The sequence below is a fragment of the Peromyscus leucopus genome, chromosome 5 (genome assembly GCF_004664715.2).
Source record: "Peromyscus leucopus breed LL Stock chromosome 5, UCI_PerLeu_2.1, whole genome shotgun sequence".
In the NCBI taxonomy this organism is placed as follows: Eukaryota; Metazoa; Chordata; class Mammalia; order Rodentia; family Cricetidae; genus Peromyscus; species Peromyscus leucopus.
The window spans coordinates 116840775-116853763 of NC_051067.1; the positions used below are offsets into that span (position 1 = coordinate 116840775).

Here is a 12989-nt window from a genome sequence, read left to right on the forward strand (position 1 = left end):
TTACATATATATCAAAGTTTTTTGAAAGACTAATCTTTCTTTTACTCAAATACACTCGGAAAAGGCAAATCGATGGGAAAAGGCAAACAGAATAAAAATAAACGAATCAGGATCCCAGCATGAGGTGTAAGAACAGGGAGCCTCCTTATGCCATGGCCCCAGGAACATTCCAGCCTTCCGTCAGCAGGCTTCTAGCCAACCTTGGAGCTCCCTTATATAAAGTCAGCCCCAGGCAGCCCAGAGCAAGATGTGGCCTCACAGCCTCCCTGCTCGCTAGTTGCTCCAGCGCTGCTGACCAAGGGGCCAGACTGGCCTGTCCCAGAGCCATGGCAAAGAATGGACTTGTCATTTGTATCCTGGTGGCCAGCTTACTCCTGGACCAGACCAATAGCTACCCATCCAGAGTGAAAGCCAGGAAACATAGCAAACGCCGTGTGAAAGGTAATGGGACTTTGCTGCCTGGCAAAAACCCTAGGCTTATTCAGGCAGGGAAAGAACAGGACAAGGTTCATACCCAAACTGCACCAGGAGACCATCATTACCTCGTGGGTGTGTGGCTTTGCAGGGGATCCGGTGACTTTTGTAGTCTCTGGGGAGTTTGCTGTTTAAAGAAAACATGTACTAAGTTTTTACTATTATTATTATTGTTGTTGTTGTTATTACTATTGAAAAAATTTCTCATAATGAAAACAGTCCCTATTGTATGTCTCTTGTCCAATGAGTTTCAATAATGTGGAACATTTCTGAGCTAGAGCTCACATGGACCTGTGGACATAGGGCTTAATGGATGATGGGAAAGCAAGACACTGATTAGCGGTGCCCTGTGATCTCCTGGGTATAAATATATTCAAATATATTTGTAAGCTCACTGCAATCTCAGTAAGTCAGATGACTAGGGCAACTGTGGCTTCCCTTTTGTCACTGGCTATCCTGTTGGTTTATTTTCCCATCTCTACCTCGGGACATCTGTTGAAACCGTGTATCTAATTTTTCATATCACAGAGTGCTGGATGTCTCTTTAATTTAAGAACCTGTCAACACAAAATCAGACAGAATTTAAAGATATTTTGACACGGAATTCACTCATCAAGCGTAGCTAGATTTGAAGTGGGTTTATGCCAGGTTAAGAGACAAAAACTTCACAGCTGCAAAGAACCCAGATGATGAGACTGTGTCTGCCTCAGGTGGGAACCAAAGCAGAAGCAAAAGGCAGTTGGTCCGGTGACATGCTACCTCAGGCTCTGAGCCATTTTCCTAACAGAGTGTTTCAACATAAATATCATGGTGCTCTTTCCTCACCACTTTCAGTTTGTTAAATGCAAAGCTAAGCTGTCATGGGTGGCTGGCTCACTTGGGAAGTGGAGGCAGGAGGATCAGGACTTCAAAGTCACCTTTGGCTAGGGAGTTTGAGGCTGGGCTTCTTGAGTCCCTAGCTCAAAAAACAAAACAAAACAAAAAACAAACAAACAAGCAAAAAACCTCCACTAAAGCCTAGATTCCACTTGTCACAAGTGGATGATGGATCCCCCTGTGGGTTTTTGTTGTTTGTGGGTTTTCTGATTTGTTTTTTTTTTATTCTCAAAGATCATTCCTAGGGGTGTTTATGAAAGCCTGGTCTGAGGAAAGGTTTCTTAAGCAGAGATACTTTTCCTTATAAAGTATTGCCTCTCCGTGCAAGCTCTTTAAAAGAAAGTTTCAGATATTTCTCACGAGGAGGTGAAGTGTATCACGGCAGGTGAGGACAGAAGAGAGAGAAGACACTGAGTGATGTGGCATACTTTTGTGCTTCTTTATTGAAGTAGGAACTGTGCGGAGAGGGTAGAAAATGTATAGATGTGAGTTTCTTGCTCTTTCTAGCTCCTTCTTGCTCTCTCTCTCTCCTATCCTAAGATCACCTCCAGCAGGTATGTTATTTTATTGTTGCAAACACACCTTAACCATCCCCCTGACCCAAAGTAATAATCTTTGCCTTCGAGTCCAATGAAAGTCAGGTTTACAAGAGGTAAAGCAATCAGCCTAGATTTGCTGGTTGCTTCTTTTCCTACCTATTCACTCACATTTTTTAAAAAATATTTTGAGTACTTTGAAATAATACCCAAGTTTATAGAACCAAATGTGAAAGCCAAGGCAGGAATGGTGACAGGTATTTGTAACCCCAGTGCTTGGGAGATGGAGGCAGAAGACCGTGAGTTCAAGACCAGCCTCAACTGTACAGCAGATTTAAGGGCAGCCTGGGCTTCATTAAGACCTTGTCTCAAAACCGCAAAACCAACAACAGCAAAAAAAGTAAAATCTACCTTTTCCCCTCCAGTCCTTACCCAGAATTATCTACCGGCTAATAACAGTAGATAAATATCACCCAGATTGGCATTGCAAATATTTGGCAGGTAAATAAATTTACTTTATGTGTTCAGTTTCAGATAGCTATAAATGGAGGCATTTTTTCATTCATTTTAACAGTTGCATGTACTACTTTATTGTTTGGGGAGGCTGTGACTTAACTGGTTCTTTCTTGGCAATGTTTATGTGGTTTCTGGTATGTCTCTCTTTGACACAGTGTTCCACAGGAGACCCTTGTGCACATATGTCCATTCTTGTGCTAAAAGGCTGCGGTATACCTTCTAGAAGTGACATTCTCTGTTAACCTGACCCTGTAATTGTCTCTTCAAATGACAGCACCAGCCTATGCCATTCTCATTCAAATGGACAACCTAACACCTTATCATGGTTCCACTGGAAATGTTTTTTGTGTGTTTCTGTCCTGGATCTGATGCCACACAGACATGATTGCAAAAAGAATAGGAGATCTTTTAAGACACTCAAAGTGGCAGCAGCAGTTAATCACCCAATCCAAGTGTTCCCTGAGTACTTACTTCATGGGTCTCTACAAATTACATGTTATACTAATGAATAAAATATACCTTTTAGAGTGAGCTAGCTCCTCAGGGCATTCCTTCTGTTCATCCACCTGAGCAACAGAGAATGGAAGCCACCAAGACCTCCAGATGATGGCTGCCATAATGATCCCCCAGGAGCCTAATGGGGACACATGTGTCTTTGTGGTAATGATAGTGTTTACAGCTACTTATTTAAATAGGAAGAAGCTGGAAGCTGAGCAGGAAGGAAGGGGGATGAACCGTGTCTGGCTGACAGCTTCCACGTTAGAAGCCAGACCTCAGCGGGCCTTTGCAAACCTGGCCCCAGTAGCTGATGGGTTTGCATCTAAATGCCCCTTTTATTTATTCCACTTTGAATGGTCTCACAGGAAAAAAAAAAAAATCTTAAGAACTGATGTACAATGTCAAGTGAAACAGAGGTAGGGGGAGGAGGTGCTGAATACCCCAGAATGCAATTTCCTAGCCCAAATGTGGAAACATCTGGCTGGTGAAGCACGAGTTTAAGGGGACAGGGAATTGAGCCACTGGACTTTACACTCTCCTGAGAATTCACAGGGACACAAAACTGATTTTCATCTGTGTGTGTGCCGGTACATATATGTGTCAGTGTGTGTTCACATGTGTGCACACGCATGTAGAGGCCAGAGGGACAACCTCTAGTATTTCCTAGGTGTCATCCACCTTGTTTTTGTTGTTGTTGTTTTGTTTTTTGTTTTTTTATTTTAAGAAGTGTCTTTTCTTGGCCTGTAGTTCTAAGTAGGCTAGGCTGACTGACCAGGAAGCCCCAGGCATCTGCCTGTATCTGCCTCTCAGGCTGGGATTATTAGCATGCCACCATGCCTGGCTTCATTGGTCAAACTTGGATTTTGGAAAGTTCAAACTTGGCAAGCACTTTCGTGGCTGAGCCACCTTCCCAGCCCACAAAACAGAGTCTCTGTATGGCAGGCCCACGAAGAGACAGCTGGAGATGGTTCATAATCATCTTTACGTGTCATCTCTGTCTAAACCCATGTGCTGGGGACCAAGGAGGTGGAGACAGCTGCTTGGCAGAAGCGGGTCAGAGGAATGGGAGAGAACAGGCTGGAAGCCAGAGACACCCACATTTGAGCTCTATGTCTTACCGACTAGGAGACATTCAGTGGGTGGATTCAGTTTTCTGTTTCTCTGCATCCTTTTCTGTAAGCTTCTAGACCAAAGTGTATATCTCAGAGACAGCAGAAGAACTGATCTCACAACCTAGTGCATACGATATATATATATATACATGTTTAGTATTTGGTACAGCTTGTCACAGTTCCTAACGATCACTAAGACAGTTCCCATTCTTCTGGAATTTAGCCAGAAGCCACAGCTACTCACTTACACACAACTGAGGTTAAGCAAAGACAATCATGAAGATTTTTTGGCCCCATCTAAGAACATTTAAGAATAAATAACTGAGGCTAGGGATATAGTTATCAGTAGAGCCCTTGCCTAGCATGCATAAGATATTTGACCCTGGGTTTAATCTCTAATACCACCAAAGGGGCGGGGGAGAGAAGGATGAAAAGAAGGGAGAAGAAAGGAGGGAATGAGGTGTATAGAGAACAAGGAATAAGGAAAAGTAGTAGGTGGTGATATTCCCGTACAAAAGTTTTCCATGGTCCTTATCACCCAATGCCACCAGGAGCTGCTGCACCTCCATCATACCTCATCATTCACGTAAAGATCCCAGGGTCAGGGAGGAGAGTCCCAGTAAGTCTGAGTCCTGGCCTTATCCCCCATGGCCCTTAGCTCACTGCACTCATCTTCCATAAACATTCAAATAACATAAACCTTTTTATATCCAAAGTTGTATGCCCCCAATGCAAGCACAATTCTTGTGCAGGATCGTGCCAAGCATAGGGAGAATCATGGATAATAAAACCAAGGAAATGAAGTAAGTAAAATACAGATGGTGCTCTGAAGGAAAATAAACAAGGTTTGGGAAAGATTTGCAGCGGGGATGCTAATTTCCAGGGTTATCAGAAAAGTCTGCTCAGAATACACAGTTAAGCTTGGTAAGGAGAGGTGAGAACAGACACCATCTGCAGAGACCCAGGAACCTTCTCAGCCAGGTTCTCTTCGAGTATTGTTTTCAGTAAACATTTGGCTTGGCTTCATCAGAATCACCATTGCCTGGGATTCTGCATTCCAAAGCTGTCATTTTGTCTGTTTGTTTTTACATCCCAACTGTGGTTTCCCCCTCCCTTCAGTCTCTCCTTCCACACCCTATCCACTCCTCCTCCATTTCTCTTCAGAAAAGGGCAGTCCTCCCATGGATATCAGCCAGCTATGGTATATCAAGTTGCAGTGAGACTAGGAATCTCCTCTCCTATTAAGGCTAGCTGAGGCAACCCGGAAGGAAGAAATAGTTCCAAAAAGCAGGTAACAGAGTCAGAGGCAGCCCCTGCTCCCACTGTTAGGAGTCCCACAAGAAGACCAAGCAAGCTACACAACTGTCACATATGTTCTGAGTGCCTAGGTCAGTTCCATGCAGGCTTCCTGGTGGTTGATTCAGTCTCTGCGAGCCCTTATGAGCCCAGGTTAGTTGGTTCTGTGGGTTATCTTGTGGTATTCCTGACCCCTGTGCCTCCTCCAGTCCTTTCTTCTTCTCTTCCACAGGATTCCTGGAACTCTGCCTAATGTTTGGCTGTGGGTCTCTGCATCTGTTTCCATCAGTTGCTAGGTGAAACATCTCTGATGACAATTGGGCTAGGCACCTATCTCCGAGTACAGCAGAATATCATTAGGAAATCATTTCATTGACTCCCCCCCCCCCCCCCGTCCTATTTGGTTCTATCCTTGGTCTCTAGGCTATCCAGCCTCTGGGTCCTGGACCTCCAGGCAGTGTCAGGGATGGGCTTCCTCTTATGGTATGGATCTCAAGCTGGACCAGTCATTGGTTGGCCACTCCCACAATTTCTGCACCACCTTTACCCAGCACATCTTGTAGGCAGAACAAATTGTAGGTTGAAGGTTATGTGGCTGGGTTGGTGTCCCAATCCCTCCACTGGAAATCTTGCCTGGTTACAGGAGATGGCTGGTTCCTCTGTATCCCCCATAGATTCCAATTTTTTTGTTTTGTTTTGTTTTTGTTTTTGTTTTTTACATTTCCATTATATCTAATTGAATATTTTCCATCCTGCCCCCTACCCCACTCAACAACGGCTCCCAGAAAAGGATGGTGACCTGAAGTCTCAAGTTGAAAAGCTGTGGCGAGAAGTGAATGCCCTGAAGGAAATGCAAGCTCTGCAGACAGGTGAGATGGCTAGTCACCTGAGTCTAGTCTGGAAGGGGAGCAGGCAAGAATCAGCATTGCCCAGGACTGAACTCATCCAGATCGCATGCTGAGTTCTGGGGTTTGTCTGTTCATTAAAAAACAAAACAAGACAAGATGAAAAACCAAACCAAAACAACAACAAAACATTGACAGCCAAACGTGCTAGCACACGCCTTTAATCCCAGCAGAGACAGGCAGATCTCTGAGTTCCAGGACAGCCAGGTCTAAAGCTGGGGATGAGAACACAGGAGGATCCCTGGGGCTCACTGGCCAGCCAGTCTAGCTGAATTACAGAGCTCTAGGTACAGTGAAATACCTACTAGAAAAACAAGATGGAGAGAAGTGAGGAAGACACACGACTTCAGCCTCTGGCTTCCAAGCAGAAACACACACACAGAGACACACACCCATAGAAACACACACACAAACAGAAACACAGAGAAACACGCACACAAGGAGATACTTTAAAGGCCAGGTCTTAAATACTTTGTTTGTTTATTTGTTTGTTTGTTTGTTTGTTTGTTTGTTTGTTTGTTTGTTTGAGATAGGGTCTTACTATGTAGCTCTGGCTGTCCTGGAACTAACTATATAGACCAGGCTGGCCTCAACCTAACAACGAGTGCTGGGACTAAAGGCATGCATCACGATGCCCAGCCCTAACTACCTTCCCTATAGGTGGAGAAACAAAATGAGGAGTATTCAATATCCGAAATGAAGCATTACTGGATGTTCACTGAGTGCTGTCTGGGAGCCACTGAGAGTTGACCAAACAGGTCCACAAGGCTCTCCAAGGCTACACCCAACATGGATGCACGTGGAAGGATATTGGGTAGGGCTACAGCTTCCTAACAGAGTTTGTCTGCAGAGAAGCACTCCTCCACAGCCCATTAGCTGCACACACTTCTGGCCAGGAGCTGTGCTCTAAAAAGGTGAATGAGTGAGAGCAGAATGCACAGGTCCAGAGCAGTCCTGGCTTATAAGGATACCAGGAGTAGCCGGGCGGTGGTGGCCCACGCCTTTAATCCCAGCACTCGGGAGGCAGAGGCAGGAGGATCTCTGTGAGTTCGAGGCCAGCCTGGGCTACAGAATGAGTTCCAGGAAAGGCGCAAAGCTACACAGAGAAACCCTGTCTCAAAAAACAAAACACAAAACAAAACAAAACAAACAAACAAACAAAAGGATACCAGGAGTCAATGTCTCTCATACCAACCTCGAGAGTTGGGTTTTGAGGGTCCCGGCAGGAAGCCTACCTATTAAAGTTAGCACCTTCAGACAAATGAAATCACAGCTTCTCATCAAGTATTCATTACTCTCAAGCTAGTTACCAAACCAGGGTCACCTTCACCATACACAATGGTGCCTTGGAACAAGGGTGATAACATTCCTTTTACCAGCTTTCCAGGGATGCATAATTGGAAAGTTAAAGTAAGGGCAAATGATCCCGTATAATGAGAAAAAAAAAAATGTTACTTTTCCTGTGTATTCTGACACCATTAATACTCTGTTCTGAGACAGGGTCTCATGGTGAGCAGTTTGGGCTCAAACTCACTACACAGCTGAGGCTGACTTTGAACTCCCAATCACTCTGCCTCCACCTCCCAAATGCTGGGGTTATAGCCATGCACCACCATACCAGGCTACTACCTAAAAATTAATTTTTCCAACATATGTGCTGAATAGTCACTTTATACTGACTTCTCCAATACTTCCTACTAAAATGTGAGGGAGGGAGACTTAAATCATGCACTATGGCTCTGGAACTTGGCTCAACAGTCTAAACTCTTAAACTACCTGTGGGTTTATTTTACCCTGGATAACCTAAGCAATATTACTAGCCCCCAGCCCCCAGTTCTCTTCATAAGAAAACCACAGTTCCGGCCTGGCATGGTGGTGCATGACTTGTAATCCCAGCACTCAGAAGTTACAGGTTCATTTAAGGCCAGACTAGGCTATAGAGAGAATTCCCTGGCAGCCTGGGATCTGTGTCTTGTCTTTTAGGGCATGGCTGTGGCTGAGTCGATAGAATGCTTGCCTCACAAGCACAAAGCCCTGGATCCCATTCCAGCACTGCATAAAAAACCAGGGTGTGGTGGCACATGCCTGCTAATGCCACAGATTCAGTAGGTAGAGGCAGGAGAATCAGAGCTGAAGGTCATCCTGAGCTATATAGTCAATCTGGGGACCATCCTGGACTACATGAGACCACATCTACAAAAACTACAGTGAGGACTGGCAAGATGGCTCAGCAGGCAAAGGTGCCTGCCACCAAGCCTGACAACCTGAGTTTGATTCCTGAACCTCACTTAATGAAAGGAGAGAACAGACTCCCACATGTTGTCCTCTGCCAGATGCACTGTGGCAGGTGTACACACACACACACACACACACACACACACACACACACACACACACACAAGGTGAGGGTGGAGAAAGAGAGATCCTGTGTCAAAAAGCAGCAAACAAACCAAAGTAGGGGGAAACCCACTATTCTCAATGACTTTTTGTCTGCTTTTTCCTTCCTCCCTCTCTCCCTCCCTCCCTCCATCCCTCCCTCCCTCCCTTCCTTCCTTCCTTTCATCTTTCTTTTTTTTTTTGGTTATTATTTTTGTGATAAGATCTGTCTATGTGGGGCTGTCTGGCCTGGAACTGTAGATCAAGCTGACCTCAAATTCATAGCAAGCATTCTGTCTCAACCTTTCAAATGCTGCAATTATAGGCATGTGCCATCACAAGTGGTTTGTGTTTGCTTTTTAAATTATTATGAAATTCCATTCCATTCTAAAAGTCCCAAGGAAACCCACCATGTAGTTCCTTACATACACTAGGATACAAATTATATCAAAGCAACCTAGGCTAAGGTTATGTTTTGAGTCTTTTGTGGGTATGAATTCATTATATGCTCTCTAATCTCTTTTGGGGCATGTTAAGTTGTAACAATTTTGTGGGGTTGTTGAAATTGCAAGTGCTTATTATTGTGGCTGGCATGATAAAAAATCATCAATGGTAACTCATCACTGTCAGCACATCAATCATTACACAAACATTTATCAATGCTTGCTTGGGCCGGTATTAGGCGTGTCACACACAAAAGACATCCTATTACATCACCAAATTTCCCATCTTCACAGTTTGTCTTCGAGGCACCAAAGTCCATAAGAAATGCTACCTTGCTTCAGAAGGCCTGAAGCACTACCATGAAGCCAACGAAGACTGCATTTCCAAGGGAGGAACCCTAGTTGTCCCCAGGAATTCCGACGAAATCAACGCCCTCCGAGACTATAGTAAGAGGAGTCTGCCAGGTGTCAATGACTTTTGGCTGGGCATAAATGACATGGTCACAGAAGGCAAGTTCCTCGATGTCCATGGATTCGCCGTCTCCTTTCTCAACTGGGACCGTGCCCAGCCCAGTGGTGGCAAGCGGGAGAACTGTGTTCTGTTCTCCCAGTCAGCTCAGGGAAAATGGAGTGACGAGGCCTGTCGAAGTAGCAAGAGGTACATATGTGAGTTTATCATCCCTTAGCAAACCCCTCCCAAATATACCTTCCAAGTAAGACTGGTCATGATAAATAAGCTGGTAGTCACCCTAATTAGGCAAAATTACATTTATTAATTGCAAGATTACAATGTCAGTATTGATATCCACAGGTATATAGAGTCAGACCATGTTTCTACTATAGCTCATTGTGATGTTATCCTTCATGTAGCAAAGGGGATCAGAAAAGAATGACCCATGGTAAGAAAGGGACTTCTGAAATTGGGCTGTCAAATCCCTTTCCTACTCTCCTCGTCCATCTCAGGTGGATAGGCCTGGCCTATTTGAGAAATATAAAAGCCATGTGTTTCTTCAAGATGGGAAAGCAAGACGGGGCTGCCTGGAAGATTTCTCCTTAAAATTTAGTCATGATGGAAAGACATTTTGAGAAATTTGTCATTGGTTATTTTTCAGTTGTGTGAATATTGCAGTATGCCCTACATGAACTCTTAAGTTGTAGGGTAAAACTTCAGGTGGCCTCTAAATGCCCCTAAGACAAGTAGTAGACACAAGCTATGTGAGGATTCTGTTGGTCTAACATGACAGGCTTTCACAATATAGTTCTCTTTCTAAGTACAAACACATAATCAAAATAGTTGAAAACACAGTGAAGTATACTATCTTTCCATCACTATTATAAGATATCTGACACAGACATATATGAAGCAATCTGACATATATTTAGCTTGTAGTTTTAGTGGCTCAAAGCCAAAGATTAAGCATCCCCTGTGACTCGGCCAATGGTGAGGTTGGACGATCATTAGCAGGAACTAGTGGTAGCATCTCAAACCAGAGCAGAAATAGAGATGGCAAGGAGGGTCTCCTTTCCAAGGTGTGTCCCCAATCATCCAAGGACACCCTAGACGGATCCACCTCCTTAAGGTATACAATACCTTTCAAAATTGTCACATCAGGGTCCTTGAGGGGACAGAAGCAATCAAATGATCTTCAGCTACAGTGTATGATAAACATATAAACCAACACACTGTCATTTATTATTGTTACCAAGTATTACACTCTGTGCTTAATCATTGTGTTAAACTTTATGACTAGTGGTGTGCTAGATTTGTTTTTAGCACTGTCACCAAGAACACACATAGTGCTACATATAATTTGCTACCTGAGAACACCAAAAATGTCTCTAGGGAACAGAAATTTTTCAGCTCCATCACAGCCCTTGGGACTACCGTCAAATATACAGTCTATTAGTGGTCAAAATGTTGTGCAGTGCGTGGATATAGTTGGTTGATAAGACTGTCCCAAGTTGGAGGTTCTAGGTGCTATATAATCCATAACCTTTCTAACACAATGTTTAATTTCATCCACCCTGTTAGCCTATGGTCCTTGCTTTCAGAATTCACATCCCCTGGTGGGATGTGGATTCTGTCTATGACATCAGAGCAGGAATGTCTAAAGAGGTTCTCATCTAACTCTTCCAATTTTCCCACTCCATCTTTCTTGGAGGGTCTCAGTCAATACTGCCCCCCAAAGTGAGTCAACACATTTGATCAATTTCTGCTCTTAGCATTCTATAACAGCTTCTAGCCAATATACAACACTAAGGCAGGAGAAGGGCAGCAGGTGGTGAGGACAAAGAATAGATCAGAGAAAGATAAGGCAGAGCTGGGGTGCAGTTCAGTAGATAGAGTGCTTGTCTACCGGGCAGGAAGATGTGGCTTCACAGGAACAGGACTCTTAAGCCTATAATCCCAGCACTGGGGAAGTAGAGGAAAAGGATTAGGAGTCCAAGGTCATGCTCTACCAATTGGACTGCAAGTTTAAAGGCAGCCTACGCTGTTGCACCAGGTCCTGTTTAGACAACAAAAGCAAAGTGCCTCTTTCCCTTCACTTATGTGTCCTTACAGTCTCCCTTTCTATGTGATAACAATATTTTTTACTTTCTTTACATATATATTTCTTCAATTATCATTATGTATTTCACTTTATGAGGGGCAGTTTGTCATTAGAATCTAAAAATTGGGCTTAAATAATACTATTTCAGAGTTACACATGTGTGCAATTTTTTATTCAAACAATGCTATTTCCATTAAATTGCTTAACTAGATTTTATAAAAATAACTTCATTGCTTAAAAACAGCAGCATAAATTTAAGGCTTAGGGGAAATGGGTTTTGGAGAAATAAACAATTCAGAATATATTCTATCCTTCAAGTAAATATCTTTTCTCTTTTGTGAATAATGTCTTGCTCCCAAGAGCCGAATTGCATATGCTTAGAATTAAATTTTAGGTTTGCTTTTTCATTGCACAATAAAGCCCCAAATCTGATCAGTGTGGATGTGTTTAGATATTGATTACATTTATTTAGATTATGATATTTTTATTAAACTGGGCAGAATTTAAGAGGGAAAATGCCTGGATTTGATCAAACTGGTAACACTGGTGTATTTGGAGAACAATTTCAACTGACCTTGAAGAGGCGCAGTCTTGAGATGGGGAGACTTTAAACATACCCAATTGCCATTTTATCTGGTTGACCCTACCAACCCCAACATCATCATTGTCTTCTGAAAGATAACACATTAATAGATAGGTAGTCGCTAAATTGCTAAAGCACTTGCTTTAAGAAGTGAGTTCAGATCTAAAAAGACACATAAAAGGCTGAGTGTGGCACTATGCACCTGTAACCCCAGTACTATGCAATGGAGGAGAGAGTCAGATGGACTCCTGGAAGCTTGTGGATGAGCTAGCATGGCCTACATGGCAATGTTCCAGGGCAATGGAAGATTTTGCCTCAGAAATGGGGAAAGGCTCCTGAGGACCAACATTCAAGGCTATCTTCTGATTTCCACATGTGTCTCATGTATACCTGCACCTACACACACACACACACACACACACACACACACACACACACACACACACACACACACACGAGGTGGGGAGGAAGACAGGAAGGGAGGGAGGGCAGGAGGGAGGAAGAGAGAGAGAAATGAATGGAGCAGACATGAATGGACAGCACATGTTCATCACATCCCAGGTTCTGTGCTAAATTTGACACAATTCTCAGTTTCCTTCAGAACAACACTGGGAAGTAGGCTCCAGAGATATTTTCTAATATGGAAGAAAAACACAATGAGAGAGGTGACAGCGGTCCCAAAGCACACTCCCAGAAGTAGTGGTCAACTCAACACACCCTCGGCAACCATGGAGGCTGTGACTTGGTGAAATCTGTCCCAACAGATGATGGGACAGATCCCAATTCATGGCTCAGATTCCTCACTTAGGGTCATAATTTGGA

The 12989-nt window shown here is 43.6% G+C and overlaps 1 protein-coding gene across 1 annotated transcript; it reads left to right on the plus strand.

Annotated features, from left to right (window-relative positions):
* The first annotated feature begins 241 nt into the window (after positions 1-241).
* Positions 242-12024, plus strand: Clec3a (C-type lectin domain family 3 member A). Its single transcript, XM_028875692.2, has 3 exons — positions 242-441; positions 6094-6177; positions 9327-12024. The coding sequence occupies exons 1-3, from the start codon at positions 327-329 to the stop codon at positions 9716-9718; spliced, it is 591 nt and encodes a 196-aa protein (XP_028731525.1). The 5' UTR covers positions 242-326; the 3' UTR covers positions 9719-12024.
* Positions 12025-12989: the final 965 nt, after the last annotated feature.

Bases quoted from the DNA above. Each gene is read 5' to 3' on its own strand.
- Clec3a (XM_028875692.2), top strand. From the start codon at position 327: ATGGCAAAGAATGGACTTGTCATTTGTATCCTGGTGGCCAGCTTACTC. The intron at 442-6,093 runs GTAATGGGACTT...AACGGCTCCCAG, and splicing joins TAGCAAACGCCGTGTGAAAG to AAAAGGATGGTGACCTGAAG. The intron at 6,178-9,326 runs GTGAGATGGCTA...CCATCTTCACAG, and splicing joins AATGCAAGCTCTGCAGACAG to TTTGTCTTCGAGGCACCAAA.